At 32.0% G+C, this 19,410-nt stretch overlaps 1 protein-coding gene across 1 annotated transcript; it reads left to right on the forward strand.

Annotated features, from left to right (window-relative positions):
* Nucleotides 1-4,735: 4,735 nt before the first annotated feature.
* On the forward strand, nucleotides 4,736-5,827 carry LOC107430262 (ethylene-responsive transcription factor ERF038). Its single transcript, XM_016041087.4, has one exon. The coding sequence runs from the start codon at nucleotides 4,883-4,885 to the stop codon at nucleotides 5,708-5,710; it is 828 nt and encodes a 275-aa protein (XP_015896573.1). The 5' UTR covers nucleotides 4,736-4,882; the 3' UTR covers nucleotides 5,711-5,827.
* The last annotated feature ends 13,583 nt before the right edge of the window (nucleotides 5,828-19,410 follow it).

The raw sequence follows: 19,410 nt of genomic DNA on the forward strand, positions 1-19,410 counted from the left end.
ATAGCTCAGGGATGATGTTGTAGTGTTTTTTTTTTTTTTTTTTCCTTAAGTGTGATTTGAGAAATGAATCAATCCTGCATATGAAAAATCAGGCTAACTATTAATACCATACCTCGATAATGTCAGTTAGGATTTATTAATTTAATCGAGCATAATTGATATACAAATTCAAGTAGCGATGTCCAGGTCTTAAAGAAAGGAAGACATCAATCTCTCTAGGGCTGGGGAATTGGTTGAAATGTTAGTGCCAAAGAATGGTGTGACTAAAGATACATTGTGAGACATAGTGAAAAAATTGATTAGGGCAAGGCTACAAGCCTTAAATGGGCACAAGCTATAGAATAGAGTAGTTGTTATAGCCCAACAAAAAAGTAGAATATAGGGCCACCTCACCATGTTAAAGGCGGCTCATGATCTACTTAGGCTAGTTAACCTAATAGGGAAATAATCTGGGATTGGGATGAGCCAGAGGAGTTAAGCTAACTCATATGAGATAAAATAAGATAGACTATTGTTTGATTGGCATTTCCATTCTTCATTAGGGCAAGGTTGATGAACAAGCTTTATAGCACTAATCTGCCTAATGAGATGGCAGAGTGGGCATAAGAAAAAAAGGCAAGAAATGCATTAGGAACCAAGTGAGGATCTAAATCTTCCTAGTTGTTTGAACTTAACTCCTCCACCGTGAGTGCTTTCCCTTTGTGCCCATGAGTTTGAGGAAATAAAGCATAAGGAGGGATAGAAAACCCATCTAAATTATTGGATTAATGGGATTCATGATTTCAGTGTGTTTAGAATTGCTTCCATTAGCATAAGTTTGAGCCTTCCTCCTAACATTGCATAATGCAACTTATACGGAGTTGTTGAAAAGGTCTAAACATGTTGAATCCTTTCTAGAACTAGTAGATGAAGAACTAATGTTTCGCTAGATAGGAGTAGAGGTTGCTTATGATTTACCATGATGAAAGATGGCTAAAGATTGAATGTGGAAGATGGGATCTTGACTTTAAGGTTGGGGAGGATGAACAAGTTATAAAGAAAGAGCAAATTGAGGTAAAGGTGGAAGATATCTCTTAAGGGGTAAGTCCTTGAGTCATCAGGCCATAGACTTCCTATGAAACACTATAACCTAAAAGAGAGTCTATCAAGAAAACTCGAACCATTTATAAATGGGTGATAGTGGGTAGCTAACTTTTACAAAGCCTAGAACATGATGTTAGTGAATCTAGAAATTGGAGGAAAAGGAATGCAAGCCCTAAAACTACAAAGCAAGCTTGTATCACAAGTAGACAATCAAAAGAGGTAAAAATCTTAAGAGCATGTTTCTATATTATAAAATCAACATAAAGACAAAAGTAGTAAGAATAAGGGAGAAAGAAGTATAGTAACCAATATAGGAATAAAACTCAAATTGAAGATGCCTAGCAATAGTGAATGATAAAGATTGCTAAAACTCCAAGGCTTTTAGAACAAGCATGAAACTTAAACTCGGAGATGAGTAGAGCTTCACTATGTTCAAGGTACAAAATAAGAATAAGGAAGGTCTAACAGTTCAAGTTATATCTTTTAGAGGAAAAGCCAAAGTCCTTAATCAAACAAGGGTTTTGATTAGATAGGGTTTAATCAGGCACCATGTTGGGGGTCGTAGTGAACCCAAAATCATGCCATCATTGATCACAATCTCCGATGATGGTGGGCCCATTAATAAGCATTAGAAAGAAGGAGATGTGATAGATGAGGCAGTTCCTTTATCCCTCATGCCATAACGAACAACTCGTTTAGATGGCAACATTGGTTCACAAAAGTGCACATGCAAAGCATGTGATAAAGTTCTGAATGTGATAGGAGAAATATGACACATTGTTTCATTAAGGATCAAATGGGTTGAGAGGAGCAATTGTTGTAGATAAAAATTTACCTTACCTTGTCTAAGAAAACTTCTATAAACATGATTTGGAATAGTTGTCGAGGAGCAGGTTATGACAGCAATTCATAAAAGTAGCTTAAAATTTATGATTACCAAGGTTAGTGGAGGTTTGGATACCTCTCACTTAGACCATGTCATCAAACAAACATACATCCACCTAACATTCCTGCTTGAGGAGTAAGAAAGAATGAGTGACAAAATCACACGGTTCATATAAGAAAGCGATGCCAACGTAGGAGTAACTTTTGGACTTGGTCACCTTACACCTAAAATGAGCTAAGGTGTTTGTAATACCCCATCTCCACTGGTGGACCTGTCACTCTCTATTGATATTGTCCCTAATTTAGTCACTACACTATTAATGGGATATTTTGTTTAAAGCTTCTTAGAAGGTCATCTATCATTGGTCTACTCTTTCCTTAGTATGCTTAAATTTATAAATTTTTTTTAACCTTAAAGTCAACAACTTTAAAAAGACCTCAGTATTATGAGAATGATTATTATTACCTTTCAACCATCCCCTGATTTACTTTGGGCAATGTGGGATTGGATACCAAGTATTCTACTAATGCCTTATATCCGTCCACAGTGGTCATCACAATCCATCTCCATTGGGACCCATCATCCTTTCTAACATACTTTCAGCCAGGTACAAACTTTGATAGTGAATGGTCCAAAAGGTAAAAACTAGGTGCCAAGGCATAAGCACAGTGTAAGATAAGCCCATCACAACCGAGACCAAAAGTTAAACCATTTAACCAAGAACCTTTCAGAATTTAATTGAAGGTCCAAGTGGTGGATCCACAGGCTCACATGTAATACAACATCTATCCATAAGCCCTCTAGAGCTATAAAATTTGCAAGTTTGATCTCTAACCTAACTCCTTTTGTCCAATTCTATTGTTACACTATCAAGATTTGGCTAGAGAACAACTTAGGAAAACTTCGATCTGATTTAAGTGTTAGAAGGTTTGGCTGGCCAAGCTATTTGCACTCCCTAACCTCTCTTCTTTGGTTACAAGTTATTGGCATGAGGCTTTTCGCGTTCCTCATGGAATAGCTTGAAAAAGAGTAAGCTATTGGTTCTAACATTTTTGGGCAACAAATTAAGAGAACCCAAGAGCAAAGAACCTCAATACCAAACTCCCACATTTTTGTGGCAACAATATATATGTATGTACATATATATATATATATCTAAAAGATTTTTCCCTTAGAAAGTTATGTTAGTTATGCAGAAAGCCTACAGGTTGTTATTTCTCATCTAGAATTTTGTACTTAAATTCAAATAGCAAATTATCAAGTCATTCACTTGCTAAATAGTTTATATACACATCTAGAACAAGTCTCATGTAAAGATGACCTAATTGTTTTACCATTAGATTTTTCTTTATAAACTAGTAGATTGCTTAAAAGAGTTCATATATAAAAAATGAATTCATATGTGATTTACTTTACTCAAATAAGGTGTTAGGGTGCCAGTATTTTATTATACTCATATTAAACTCCTAATTTATGTTTCAAATTTTAGCTTTTAAAACAATCATAAATTTTTTTAAGGAGATTCTAATGTTAAAACCGTTAGAATTACCTTATGTAAATATGACTTTAAACATCTATTATCCTATATACATTATATATATAGATAGAAGTCAAAATTAAGGAGTGAATTTATTATCGATTATTATACCGCAGTCATAACCTTATTGTTAATATTAAAATTGCATGAGAGGATCTTATGTCATGCATGCAGCACACCTCGTAAGGCTACTCTAGTACCCGGACAAAGGAATCCGACCCAGCTTCCATGTGAAATTCGTGGATATAAATAGCACAAACATTTTGGCGTTCTTGGCCCACCAATAATTTTTCGACCGTACCATCTATTTATATTTTCGCAGCTTAGGACCAAATGAGCACATGAAAAAATTGGTATTTATTTATTCCTTTTTACTTTGAAAAAAATAATCATTCATTAAAGTCTCTTAAAAGTGACTTGAAGACAAAGACAAAATACACAAGAGCTATAAAAGATAACGCCAAACTATGTCTTATTCTAATATGAACACGAGTATACGTACATGGTATCAGATCCACCTGTTAGTGTTAAGGTCTTTAATCATAACTGCTAAATTGTTAGGATTTATTTGATTAAGCTGAGTCACTTTTAAAACTCAATTTAAATGGTTGGTTTTATAGTTCTTCTATGTAAGATATTATAAAGTCGACTTAAATTAAACGTGACTATATATATATAGTATAATTATATGTTTGTAATGCTTAATTGTACTAAAAGTATTAATTGTATATATACATATATATTCAGACTTATATTAGCTTAACTTGATAGTTTTATTATCAAATCTTTCGTTGTAAGTTGTTAGACTGATTCAAAAACTTATATTTAAAATTTTGATTTATGATTTATGAATTCTGAGAGGATTTATTTTTTCCAAATAAAATTTTGATATATCATTAAATTTTTATCAATCATATAATTTTTTTAAACATTAAATCTAACCATTCAAATAATCTTATAGTTTACAATAGAGATCTGATGATAAAAATATGATATGGACGTGATTTGATTCTAACTCTCTCTCTCTCTCTCTAAATGTATATATGTATATAAAAAGTTCTAGTGAGATATCTAACCCACCTTTATGATGTATAATAATAAAGCGGCATAATACTGAATAGGGGCAAAAAAAAGAAAATGTATAAAATTTGTAATAAATTTAAAGTGTTCACATTCCCTTATTAAGTTTTTATTATTAATTTGTAAAAATAAAAGTAAATTAATAATTGTTATATATTATTTGCTGATATTACATTTAGATAGCTAAAAGTAAGAAAAATTAGATAGTCCAGTAAATGATAAATGTATATATATATATATATGCTTTAGACCCTAATTGCTGAAATATAATCTTTGGTTGTCCGTGTGAAAAATTTATGAGAAGACTTCCTATTTCCTTTTCCTTTCCGTTGAAGCAGGCCATCTCATCACATTTTCTTCTAAACCAGGATCTCCCCACTACCATGAAAGACCAATTCAATATAGAATGGGAGGTTCAGAATAGTTCCTCCTCTTCAATTCCGGTTCTTTCAAAAAGTATTTGTACAGAATTCAAGGCCCAAAAGAGCTCCAGAGGAGCTAGTGGAAGTGAAGCAAAGAGAAATGTAAAAAATAATCGGAATAATGATGGAAAGCATCCAACCTATAGAGGAGTAAGAATGCGTCAATGGGGCAAATGGGTATCTGAAATCAGAGAACCGAGAAAGAAGTCAAGGATTTGGTTAGGAACGTTTCCGACAGCCGAAATGGCGGCTCGAGCTCACGACGTAGCTGCTATAACCATTAAAGGTAACTCAGCTTTTCTTAATTTTCCCGAACTGGCTCGAGAACTACCTCGTCCGGCAACCTCGTCGCGGAAGGACATCCAAGCCGCTGCCGCGAAAGCAGCTGCTTTTGACTACCGTAGAAGCCATGAAACACCGCATGATGATGAAGCCACTGAGCCGAGGCAAGATCACGAAATAATTAATGTGTCTCCCTCTCCAACTGCTACTGTAGCTTATCCAGAAACTCATGATTCATCTGCGGCGTCTCCATTAACCGATGAGGATGATGCATTTTTCAACCTTCCTGATCTTTTGGAAGATGTTAATAACCATCAAGTGGATGAGCCTTCTTACTCTTTGCCTTGGCCTCTGGCTGGAGCTGAGCCAGCTGAGACCGGTCTCCGGCTTGAGGAACCTTTCTTATGGGACTACTGCTAGTTTATACGCTTGAGGAATCTTTGATTGAAGCTAATAATATATTATGTTTTGCCATTGTTTTAAAGTCCCAAATTTGGACAATGACCAATGCAGGAAGCACATCTTTTATTATTATTATTTTTTTTCTTTTTGAATCTTTACAGGTTTGCATTTTTTTTGTTTTTCTTTCTTATTTTTGTATACTGTTTCAAAAAGATTAGCTTTGGAATTTCAACATAGAATAAAGTAGGGATGTTTGTCCATATATGCCTGCTTTGTCAGCTAAATAATTGGAATGCACTATATTGTGCACACTGAACCACTGTAATATGAAGTATAATAATTGAATAACAAAGTCACAAATTTTAAGAGATAATGGGTTAAAATACTAATTTTTTAGGTTCTCTGTTATTTTTTGATTTCATATTGGAGAATTTGCCATTCATTACAAATCATAAATTGTATTTTAACATTTCAGGATATTATGATTGGCTCTTTTAAATTTATTTATTTTTTGTCTTGTAGTACAACGAATGTCAATTGAGTTTAAGGAATCGTTCCCCAACGGACAGTTCTAGTATATTTACGCAATTTAGAAATTCAATATGTCTCACAGCCTCTTCAGTCTTATACATATCATTCTTCTATTCGGTTGTCTTAATAATTCAGCCATCTAGTTTTTAATTATATATTGAATTGCGTCATGACCTAATATTTAGAAATGCACTAGTGTAAAGGAGTCAAAATGAAATATGTACTAAGAATCTAGGGGAAAAAATAATAGTTTATAAATTTAAAAAATGCCATAATACATCTTTAAATTTCATTTAATTAAGTTTCTAATATAAAATTATAATTACGAATGGTTCTGATCTGAAAATTTTTATATAATATATATGTATGTATGTATGCTACGAAGCATCTCAAAAGAATATTTTTTATTTTTTATTTTTTTCATCTTTTTGGTTGTGATGGAATATCTTTACCTTCTCCAGTTGATTAAGTAAAGACATGAACCAAGATGAGAGACATCTTTTCTTTATTCACTTACAAAAGTATGCATCTTTTGTGGTCACTCAAATCCAGACAGACGGCATACGTAGGGAAAAACCGACTTGGTAATTAATTAATTGAATAACCTACTAATCAAGTATTAGAATTTTTTCTCAATTTCCTTCAAAATTTGCCCAAGGGGTTTTCTGATCAACTTCGTCAAAGCCCTTTGGCTTTTCCACAAACGTATAAAAATAAGTAACAGCTGGTGTTTGTTAGTGTTGAATAAAAATAATATATCCTTTCCATTATTTTGAAGTAGTCCATTTAATTTGATTTAGACCCGTTCACTACTTCTCACATATGGGTTTCCACCCGAGGCCAACAAAAATGAACACTGCTCACAAGGGCGGAGCCAGAAAACAATCTTTGGTGGCCGCATTTTTTTTTTTTTTTTCATTTTTTAGTTAACAAATATAAATTTACTTACTAAAATTATAAAAATTTATAAACACAAGTTCAATATAAAATATTTATTAAGTATTATATGTTATATATCACCTAATTTCAATATTATATAGAGGCCATACAAAAATATAGGTCTCTAACTTAGTTATTTTGTTTGATCCTCTAAAATTGGTTATTTTGTTTTATTTTTTAGGTCAAATGGTCTTTAAGCTAATTGACAGGTTAATAACACAGACAAATTGTTAATATTTAATTTTTTAAAATAAAATTACATTGTCTGTCTAGAAAAAAATTATATTTAGATAAGTTTTGCTTTTAAATATTTATTTTAATCATAAAATACTATTTCCTAATTGAACACAATATCAAGAAAGTCTGAAAATTATATACTGAAAATCAAAAAGCATAAAATGAAAACAAATATTAGCACTTCAATTTAATAACTAATTATATTATAAATGTTGATTACTAATTTCCTATTAAAATTTTCATCAAAAAATAAATTATCAAAAAAAAAAAAATTAAAAAACCTTAGGGGTCCGTGGCCACCCCGCCCTAACATAGCTTAACCTGTGGCTGCTCAAAACAGAAATTAGTTTTTTTTTTTCATCACAAAATAATTTTTTCATTATGATATTTCAAACTTATAATTTTTTGAAACATAAATATGAATGTTTTGCGAACTAAACCAATTTCATTTGACATTTTATAAATTAGTTTGGCACCCTAATATTTAGAATGAAGATTTTAAAACATCCAAAACCACTTCTTGAAAAACCTAAAACACTTTTATGGTACTTGATTAAAAATGCTGAAACAATTTTAGCTTATACTATTTCAATAAAATTAACGATTTGGTTATTATGAAAAAAGAACTATCAATGGTTGCTTTCTATTAAATTAATAGTTCTCAGACGCGCCAGTTTATTTCCAACAAATTAAAACCTGCAGATTATATATGAAATGTGAACGAAAATTGATTGATTACCAAACATTTCGTAGCAGCCAAATCAATTGTTTTCACATTAACGTCAGGAGTTTAATTTATATACAGAGACCTACTAGCTAATTACTTTACATTTTAATGATAATTAATTAAAGTGTATGGATATGAAATATTCATGGACCACATGCCGTTGATATAGACCATTAAATTTGATATGTTGTTTTCAAATTGGACCGGAACCAATTTATGAACTTGTATAGAGTACAAAGAAACATAAACACATTACATTTAATAGAGTACGTAAGAAGAACACATTAACCTTTTTCCTGGTTTGCTTGAATACAAATCATTTGATGACAAAAAAAGCTACTCTTATTTTTGCTGAAAAGAAAAAAAAAAAGAAAAAAGAAAAAAGTACTCCATGGAGTATTTATCTCTTTAATGTGTGTGTATATATACATATATATATATATATATGTATATATGAAAGTTTGAAATTATTTGTTTGGCATAAATTTTGTATTATGTTACTCTATGAGGCAAATCGATGTCTCATTTATTGGGAAATTTACAAAAACTAAGGGACTCTAACACACAGGAGTGGTCCACATAAATTCAAATTAAAACAAAGACGACAATTAAAATATTATGTATGACTGCTATGTATAAATCAAAACATGTATGTGCAATAGAAATAACTGGTCTGATTGTGATGGGAGCATCCTTTGCTGCAAAAAGGGGTAATAAATTATAAGGGGTTTTTTTAAAAAGTTATAAATAAACAAATAAAAAAGTGGCAATGCTTTGATTGCGAGGAAAAAATAAAAAAATACAAATAAAAATAATAAAAAAAAGACGAAAAGAAACTAGCTTTTTTCAATTGAGCAAAAAGCCGAACAGATAATTAAGAACTACCTGTGACAAGGCTGGGTAGACAATTTAGAGTTTTAAAAGGCAAAAGCGCAAAATGGGGCATTTTGACTGTACGCAGGCAAAGTATAAGCCTTAAAATATTGAGGCCTATGCTTTTGATGAATCAAAGTATAATATTAAATAAATTTAACATATAAAAAATTAATAAAAATTAGATAATTTTTAGATTGCAAAATAACTTAATTAAAGTGTACATAAGTATAAAGTTTAATAACATATATATAATTAAATATACAATACCATATAAATTTATATATGTATAAATAATAATCTATAAATATGAATGAGGACAAGATAAGTTTTTTTATAAAATAAAAAAAAAAAAAAGAATTTAACTATATGCCTAATTGACCAGGAAGTTAACTCTAATGATTGAGCACTTCTAGTTATCCCATGAGTGTATGATTCGAGTGCCTAATTCGACGCATGAAAAGTTCAGTATAGTGCAGTGTATATGTCCCATCTCCTAAAAAACGCACCTCTTTTTTGAGGTATTTTTTACGTGCCTCATCTCTCGACGAACCCAAAATGTGCCGGTCTAATTACACTACAAATTTTGTCACCTAATGTCATCTTCTTTTCCAAAATTTCCTAAAAGAAACCTTGACTTTCAAAATAAGAAAAAAAAAAAAAAAATCAATCAGCATATTTATTTAAAGTTTACCGTAGTTAAAAAAAATTCTTAACTACTAAATTGACTTTTTCTTTTTCTTTCTTTTCTTTAGACTATTTCTATTTTGAAATAAAATATTTTTATTTAAAGTGAAGCAGAGATACAAATATGATCCCGAAAAACATCAAAAGCCAATTAGGACATTTCTCCGTTCAAGATTAAAATGACCCTATAGATAATGCATGATGACTAACTTATAAGCTACTCGGTTAGCACTCCTACGACAATGAAAACAATGAAAATTTCCATGAATAGAATGTAAAGACTAAATCTCCCCTACAATAAAAATAATTCGCATAAACTCCCAAGAACCCCTAGTCTAAGCTAAATAAAATAGCATCCTTGATTGCCACAAGCTCAACAATCAGCGGGTTCCAATGAATGTAACAAGGCTGAGAAAAAGCAGTCATTAAAGCAGCATTGGAATTTCATCTTACTCCGCCCACAACCACCAATACCAGAAGATTTTCTAATTGCAGCATCAACATTTACTTTTAAATCATCCGCAACAAGAGGTTATTTTATTCTTCCTTTTCGTAAGCCTTGACAAATTCCATATTCAAACTCATTTTGGGTTCTCTCCAAACATCGAAAGTGGTCATGTCCAATGACGTGCTACCAAATTCTCTATGAAGATCTAGTAAAACTTCCTTGGAAATTGGATGTAGTCCAACAATAAAAATAATATATCAGTAATGCTTCTGATAGAATTCCCATAAAATCATCAATATAAACATCAAGGCTGGAAACTCAAGACCCGAAAGAAGGAATGATAAAATAGAGTTATACATATTAGGTTAATTGACAGGATCTGCCCTGTGATCCCTCCTAGAATGTCTTGGATGGTCTCACCTAGTAAAGTCCTATTGGACAATCCTTAAAGGATATCCAATAGAACCTTACTTAAAATGTAGACAAAAGAACATAAGCATTAAAATATAAAGCCATAACAGTATAAAAGTCCCAAACTATGGTCCACAACCAGTCTATTGTATTACAGGCTATAACTATATACATATAAATAATATGGATTCTACTGTGTCCAATATTTAGATCAGAGCATTCTAATAGTATTTGTAAAGTTTGGAAGAACAAATAAATAATAAATAAGTCCAGAAAGATAAGGATAAATAAAGAAAGATAGATACTGTTGCTGCTGTGGAAAGAACGAAGTGACAAACAGTGTGCGAAGTAGATGGCCACTGATTGCTTGGACCTAGGGGAACGAATTTAAAACAAATAAAACGTAAGATAAAGAAATTTTAGTGAGTGACATCGTATAAATAGGAAAGTAAAAATTTATTTTCGTAAAATTTTCTCTCAAGACCTTTCGTTCCACTATTTTGAAATGTTCTTCTTTTTAAATTCATTTCACAAAATCCAAACTTATGCCCCAATTCAATATCATAAAACTGATGCTCAAAAAGTTATAAAGTGAACGATCATTATAATATTGTAAAATGTCTTAATCAAGATATAAATAAATATTGAGCATAAAGTATTATAAACACAATTTCATAAAATAATTATGAAAATGCAGTAATAACCACAATATTGAAAAACCAACAATATACTCTGAACCTATACAATGTACCATATGATATAGCAAATCATAAATCGTGGGATACACCCACCTCACAACCCTTAATGTACAAAAGGTATCATGGAAATAATAAACCGTTGGGATACACCCAACCTCATAGCCCGTGGCAATAATAACCTATGGGATGAACCCTACCTTACGGTACCGTGTCAATAATAAACCTGTGGGATGAACCCAACCTCACGGCACCGTGGTAAACCCACGCACTATAATATAATACTGATCCGAAAGACTGGTAATATATGGTATATCAATTAAAAATAAACAATACAGTATCCGTCAAAATAATCTTATGAAATCATACTTTTCCAAACGATATTGTATTATAAATCATAATTTAATATTCAAACACAATCGCTTGTTTAAATATTTCAAAATTTTCAAATCAACATTTCATGCTTAAAACTAGAAATACCACATTGAAATATATATTACTACAAATCAATTTTAAGCACATAAAATTCTAAAATACTTAAACATGCTTAAAATCATATAATTTTCAATATGCTTTCTCAAATCAATTAATTTACAAAATGATTTAAAACCTCAATTCAAATACCAAGATATTTAAATAACATGATCCAAAAGTTCACTATGAACTCATCAGAGTTAGAAACCATTTAAAGTCTTATCAAAATCTACAAAAAATAATAACACGTATATATAAATGCTGATATTCGTATAAGCATAAAGTAATCATTTAAATAAAATGATATACATGGAATATAGCCAAACCATATGTATTATACTGCATGCCCTAAACATTTTAAAAAATATAACTACTCACTGTATTGTAGATGCTTACTCCTTCTAATGGGTCCTAATAATATCTAATTTCACTAATCCAACTTCAATTTTGTCCAATTTGATTAAATTTTGTCCAAATACAGTCCAAATTTATCTGGTATTTAACTAATTGACCCAAAAATAGAAAAATTATCAAACGACCTCCAAAATTCACAAATTTTATATCAATCAAAAGCCCAAGAGATAAGGAATGCAATGGCGTACTCACCTCGGTCCAAAAGTGTCGCCACTGGTCGGAAAACTTGTTGCAATACTCGGCCAAATTCCACATTGATGTATCTCTTAAACGGTGAGGAATCTTGGAAAACGGATGATGGAAATGAGTTCAGAGGATCCAAAAATAGGGGGAAGGGTGTATAGGTCAGCCTGGAGCGGCCGAAAAATGGCCAAACGGTAAAAAAGTCCAAACTATCACCAATAGCTTCAAATGACCGATCCCGATGCATCGATTTGCACTTTGGCCTGAATTTTGGCCGGCATGGTCATCTTGAGGTGGGTAACAAGGGTGGCTAGCTCATGTATCAAGATGGTGGCTGGATTTGAGCAAAATGGTGATGACTCAGTTGGGTGTATAATGGGTTTGAAACAACCTTATTCGGATCAGTGGTTCTGGAGAGAAATTTCTCAGGTTTAGGGGACAAAATGGATATTTTAGGGCTTATTTCCTATTGGGCATGCTTCCAACATTTATATAGAGCCTTTGGTCACTAACAGACAAAAACTTGGACTGGTTTGGATACGGATATAAAACTGATATTTGAAACTTTACATAACCATAACTTTTTATCCGTAACTCAGAATTTGGCATGCCACAAGTCTATAAACTCGTATCGACGAGCTTTACACAAGGATACATCAGTCAAACCAAAAATCTTAATGATAAAAAAAATGAACATTAGACTCACATATTGTCCTTTTGGTCAAACCTGGTCAAAGTTATACAACATGGATAGTTTGGTACAGGTCGTTACAACCTACCCCCTTTAAAGAAATTTTGTTCATGAAATTCATACCTTAGTTTACCCAATTTTGGAAAATAAATTTTACCAATACTTATGAATTTTTCTAAAACATAAACTTCTCATATCTCATGTGAAAACATAAAAGAACAAAAGAAATACCATAATTCATATAATAAAAATAAAAAAATTTACTTTCTAGACAATTGACTTATGAGCAAAAATACAAAATCCAATAACCTTAAGCCAAATAATCATCAACCACCCGTGCACCATATTAATTACCAAATCCTGTCATACAACCACATCAAGCGTTCTAGTGTGTCGTAGAGCCACAGAGAGTGGGAAACCGTCTCATAGTCCTTAGCATCCAAAGGCACCATAGAGCTAGGACCACACATCCAATCTCAGTGAAACACGTGATCAATGAAGGATGTTAATTTAGTATTCATATCAATATCCATCAAATCCAATAGTCATGGTAAAGTGATTGTACACATAAAATCCATAAATCCATTATACCAAAACCATATTTGTCATATAAAAGTATGATTTTCTTTAAATTCCATTATATTAATAAATCCATAAATACCAACATAATTATATACCAACATATTTATAATCAAATATTGAAAACAAACGTCTGCCAAAGCATTTCCACATTTGTTTTAAAAAATAATAAATCATATAATGTTTTCATCACATAATATAAAATCTTGCGATTTCATACTTCTAATTATGCAATTAATAATATAAATCAAAATCACAACCTCAAAATATTTTCAAAAATAAATTTCATCACAGTTAGTAGCTTAAGCTCGATTTGCCAATGGATCTAGTGCCTCAAATAATATTAAAATATTTTTCAGGATCCAAAAATTAAACGAAAGATATTGTACATATTAATATTCCAAAATAACTTTACAAATCTAAAATTACTAAATTGGATATCGAAGGGTTCAATTATATTACGAGCCCTTCATACTTGGTACTTAAAATTGAGGTTTTTAACTTGAAAGCCAATTTTATGAAATTTAACCTTCTAATGGATTCTAATAACTTAAAGAAACACAAATCCAACTTTAATTTAATTATGGTTTGTACAAACATAGTCTAATGTTAACAATTATTAAACTAATTGATCAATAAATGGAAAATTATTCAACAATGCCGAAAATTCATAAATTTTATTTCAATGGTAAGCTCATGAGGTGCGGATCATATTGGTATACTCAGTTTGGTCTAAAAGTGTTACTAGTGAGTGAAAAATCACCTTAAAATTTCAACCAAATTGATGTTGATGGATCTCTCAAGTAAAGGCTAATCTTGACAAATAAAGGTTGAAAATGATTCAGCAACTCCATAATAGAGGTGGTAAGGGTTATAGGTGATACGAACCTAGGACGACCTGCTCCTAAACCCGTATTATATTAGCCCGGATCTTAATTAAGTTCAAGTTCTAATGGAATGGACCTCAACCCTTAACCAACCTATGGTTAGAAACCTTGGTATAATGTAGACGCCACAATAGGGGATGGAAAACCTATTGATAAGTCAAGCTAAAACAACCAATTCTCATATGGTGTTTTAGGTGTTCTCAAAGAACAAAGAGATAATTAATCTCACAAGTATTTTCTTAATCAAATCAAAGTTAATTCTTATTGATAACTAAGCCATTAAATAGGCTTTGAAAAGACAACTTAAAAACCCTAGAACATAAAGAAAACCGGCCACCACACATAAAGAAACCTAGTTGGCCGAAACTATATTTCCTTTCCTAATCTAAGTTTGATTAATTAATTCCTTTATATTAAATTAGGAATTAATTAATTTACAATGGAAAGAATAAAATAAAAACCTTCCTAAATTTATTTGTCCAGAAAATAAATAAATAAAAGCCAAAAAGTAATGGTAGTTTCCTAAAACAAAAAGTAAAAACAAATTAGGAAACTAAAAATGCTAGCCTTTTTTATCAAGTTGACTTTGATCAATCTTTGACCTCTTTGAGCCCCAAATCAGCTTCTAGATGCTTTTTAGGATGCCAAATAAGCTGAATATGAAGTCCCACATGTTGCCCATGCTTGGAAAAATAAGAAAAGGCTAATACAGTAAAGCCAGCAAGCAATACAGTAAATTCGGCCAAATTGTTGATGCTGTCCGCACAAGCCCTTTTTGATTGCATTTGAGGCTGTTTTAACTTGATTCCATGACCTATTAGGCATATTTATTGAACCCATAAAGCATTGGAACCATTTCATGCTTCCCGGACTCCAAAAATGTACCAAAACCGTCACCCGGGTCCGTATCGGCTTCCACCACTTAGATGCTTAGAATAGGCTTTGTATCTTCAAGTATGGACAAGCTCTATTGAGATTGATTACCCTCTGTATAAATACTCCCAGGTTGCCCTTAAATCTCTTAATTTGAGCTCTTGTAATTGGCCTAATCTTCATCCCTGTCGAGTCAGCACCCCAGCAGGTTATCAGTGGAGCAGGCTTGGGCAGAATCACATCAATGGGTCAACCTGAAATGGATGGAAAATGGTTGAAATTCTGGTGAATTGATCAAATGCTGACTTTGTCATGTGACCAGCCGATTGGCCTTCAAAATTTAAGGGTAAGCCTAAAAGTGATTGAGTAATTGAAGGGTTGAGTGCTTGTAGCTTTGTTCTGCAAAAAAATCAATGAAATTGATGAAACTAAGTTTGCTGTCAAAGTGAATCATGGATCAACCCTGATATCTCATGAATCTGGTTGGGTTTCATAGGAAGAGGGCTTTTCACTACAATTTGATAATATTTTGAAATATTTAAGGTAAGGCAGAATTCCCTATGCATATATAGGCCTTTAGATGCACTACATGATAAAAACTTGTACTAGGTTGGATATACAAATAAAAATACTAATGCTTAAACCTTCTTAGGACCATCATTTTTTTAACCATAACTCAAAATTAGTGGTGCCCCCAGTTTACGAACTTGTATCAACAAGCCCATATCGATTAGCTCTATAAAATGCTGCTAGAGTTAAAAATAAAAACTTGACATAGAAAGGTTATAGGACTCACATGCTGTCCAACTGGTTGAACCCGATCAAACCACTTAAAAATCTAAATTCTAATTACTTCTGAAGTAGGTTACCCCTCTTAGAGAAATTTTATCCATGAAATTTGTACCTTAGTCAAGGAAAAGATGTGGATGTTAGGCTCTCATATGCTCCTTAGTCTACTGCATGATTCATGCATAAGGCTTTCACAAAGACATGCTCTTGGTACAAACCTCCTGATTTTTACGGTCAAGGATGTCATCAAGCTACTTTTCAAAAGACAAGTCCTCTAGTAACTAAATCTATTGAGTCTCCAGCACACACAAGGAATTCAGTCTATATTTGCAAAGCATAAACACATGAAAAACATCATGAATCCGAGAAAGCTTCATCAATAAAGCAAGTCTATGAGCAAGTGACCTAACTTTCTTAGTGATCTCATATGCCCAATAAACCTTAGACTTAATTTCCCTTGTTTTCGAAAATGCACTACGCCTTTCCAAGGTGGCAACTTAAAAAACACTCTATTTTTAATCTCAAACTCAAGATCATTTCTTATGAAATTTGCATAACTCTTCCTCTTATCTTGAGGTGCCTTCAAGTTTTTAGAAATGATTTTGACATTATCAACTATCTATTAAACATAATTAGGACCTATAGGCTACTAATCACCAACCTCATCTTAACACATAGGAGCCCTACACTTCCTTCTCATACACTGCCTAATAATGTGCTATACCTATACTTGAATGATAGTTGTTGATGTAGGTGAGCTCTACCAAAGCTAAGTAAGACTCCCAAATCCATTTGAATATAGTACACAAGACCTTAACATATCCTTCAAAATCTGTATAGTCCTTTTTGACTACACGTTTATCTGAGGGTCAAAAGCATTACTAAAGTGGGGTTTTGTACTTAAAGCTGTCTGTAAGCCTTACCAAAAATGTGTCTTTATCCGTGACAATAGAGATAGGAACTCCATGCAAACTAATAATCTCTTTTATATAGAGTTGGGCTAAATTCGACAAAGAATAAGTCTTATAGATTAGTAAAAGTGTACAAACTTTGAAAGTTAGTCAACAATTACAAAATACCATTATGACTTATATGTGTATGAGAAATCTTGAATAAGAAGTGCATAGTGATATGCTACCATTTTCATACTATAATAGGCAAAGGGTTCAAAAGTCTTATAAGGGTTTTGCAACTTTATCTTCACCTACTGACATACCAAACACTTGAATACAATATTTGTAATATCCTTCATCACTAACCATCAATAATACTTTTGTAAGGTACAATACATCTTGGTACTACTGAGATGTATGGTGTAAGTTAAACTTTGAGCCTCATAAACAATCACTCTCTTGAGTCCATCTACATGAACACAAAATCCAGTACTAATAACCAAAACCTCCATCATCTCTAATTATGAAAGCTATAGTCAATCTTTCTCTGACTTTGCCTCTCAACTTTATTAAAAAAAAAAAAAGGATCATGAAGTTGTTCATCATGGATATGATCAATAAATATGAGATGAGCTTGAAAACTAGCCAATGGAGCCCTATCTGGGTCCATACTCAACACAACCCCCATAATCTACCATTGAAGGAAGTTGTACTATCTGCACATATGCCAAAAAAAGTGTTAGCCTTTCTACTTAAAGCATTGCTAACATATTTACCTTGCCAACATGGTATAATGCAATCATAATCCTTAAGTAGCTCTATCCATCTCCTTTTCCTTGAGTTCAACTCCTTTCATATAAATAGATACTTAAAGCTTTTATGGTCAGTGTATATCTGACAAGTAGCTCCATAAAAGTAATGTCTCCTAGTGACCAATGCGAAGATCACTATTGCAAGGTCCAAGCCATAAGTAAGATAGTTTACCTCATGCTTTTTCAACTGCCTTAAGCATAAGCCATTACCCTCTAATGCTGCATCAATAAACGTCCTAAACTCTAATAAAAAGTGTCACTATAAACCTCTAACCCTTTATTGCCTTTTAAAGTCAAAATAGGAGCAGAAGTTAACCTATTGTTTAACTTTTGGAAACTTTGCTCATACTTATCAATTCATTCAAACTTACCTATTTTCTTGGTCAGACAATGAAATGGTCATCTTATGTTAGATAATTCTTCTATGAATGTACAATTATACCCCACTAAACAAAGGAAATTATGCATCGTAGAGAATAACCCTTCTATGAATCTAATATCTTAGAGAATCCTTTTATGAACTTTCCATAAACTAAGGAAACTACAAGTCTTCAAGGAAAAGATCATCGTTGCAAGCTCTAAGTCATGATAATTTTGTAAATTTTCAATCATGTTTAATAATTTTTCTATTTTTACGCTAATTACTTTAATAATGGGTAAAAAATGGATTGTGTTTGGACACAGTTGGACAAAGTTGATAACATTGAAGTTAGATAAGTGCAGTTAGGTGTTAGTGGGACCTAATGAAAGGTTTAATTTCATTAAGTTAGCCTCCATGTTGAAAACCCCAACTTTGGGCATTGAGAAATTAGGGGGCACACAATGTAACTAGACTGTTAGGTGTCCAATTTTATAAATTTTAGGGTTATAAAATTTATTTTGGAACATTGGTATGCACCCAATGTCTTTAGTTTAAATTTTGGAGCCTGAGTAATTTTTTTGATTATTTTAGGCATTGGGACCAAGATTGGAGACAGTCCATTAAGTGGATCAGGTTTTAGCTATTTTCTGTGAGTGAATTTATTTTCAAAAATGTATGAGGCTATAAATATGTTCTATTTTATGAATTGCATTTTAGAAGCAAAGTTTTTATATAATTTTACTTTATGCAATAAATCCTTATATGGTTTACAATTTTATTATTATCTATAATAAAGTGTTATGGCATAAATATGTTTTAAATATTTGTTTATAAATATATAACTATATTTTATGTTGATGTCTATGGTTTATTAAATGATTATCATTGTGGGAAATTTATATTTTGGACAAATTAATATGGGTTATGGAACTTTGGATTTATGAATTATTGTGTACCACATTACCTTACCTTGATTGTTGGATTTGACAGATATTGGTAATATATGTTATATTACCATCCTCCACTAATCATGTGCTTCACTGAGGTTGGATATGAGATCATAATTTAGCAATGCCTTAGGATGCTAAGGATTATAAGATAGTTTTCCCCTGCACATGGCTCTACGACATACTAAAATGCTAGGTGTGGTCGTATGACAATATTTGGTAGTAGATATAGTACGGAGGTGGTTGTTGATTATCTGGATTAGGGTT

Source organism: Ziziphus jujuba, chromosome 6, assembly GCF_031755915.1.
Source record: "Ziziphus jujuba cultivar Dongzao chromosome 6, ASM3175591v1".
NCBI classification, from domain to species: Eukaryota; Viridiplantae; Streptophyta; class Magnoliopsida; order Rosales; family Rhamnaceae; genus Ziziphus; species Ziziphus jujuba.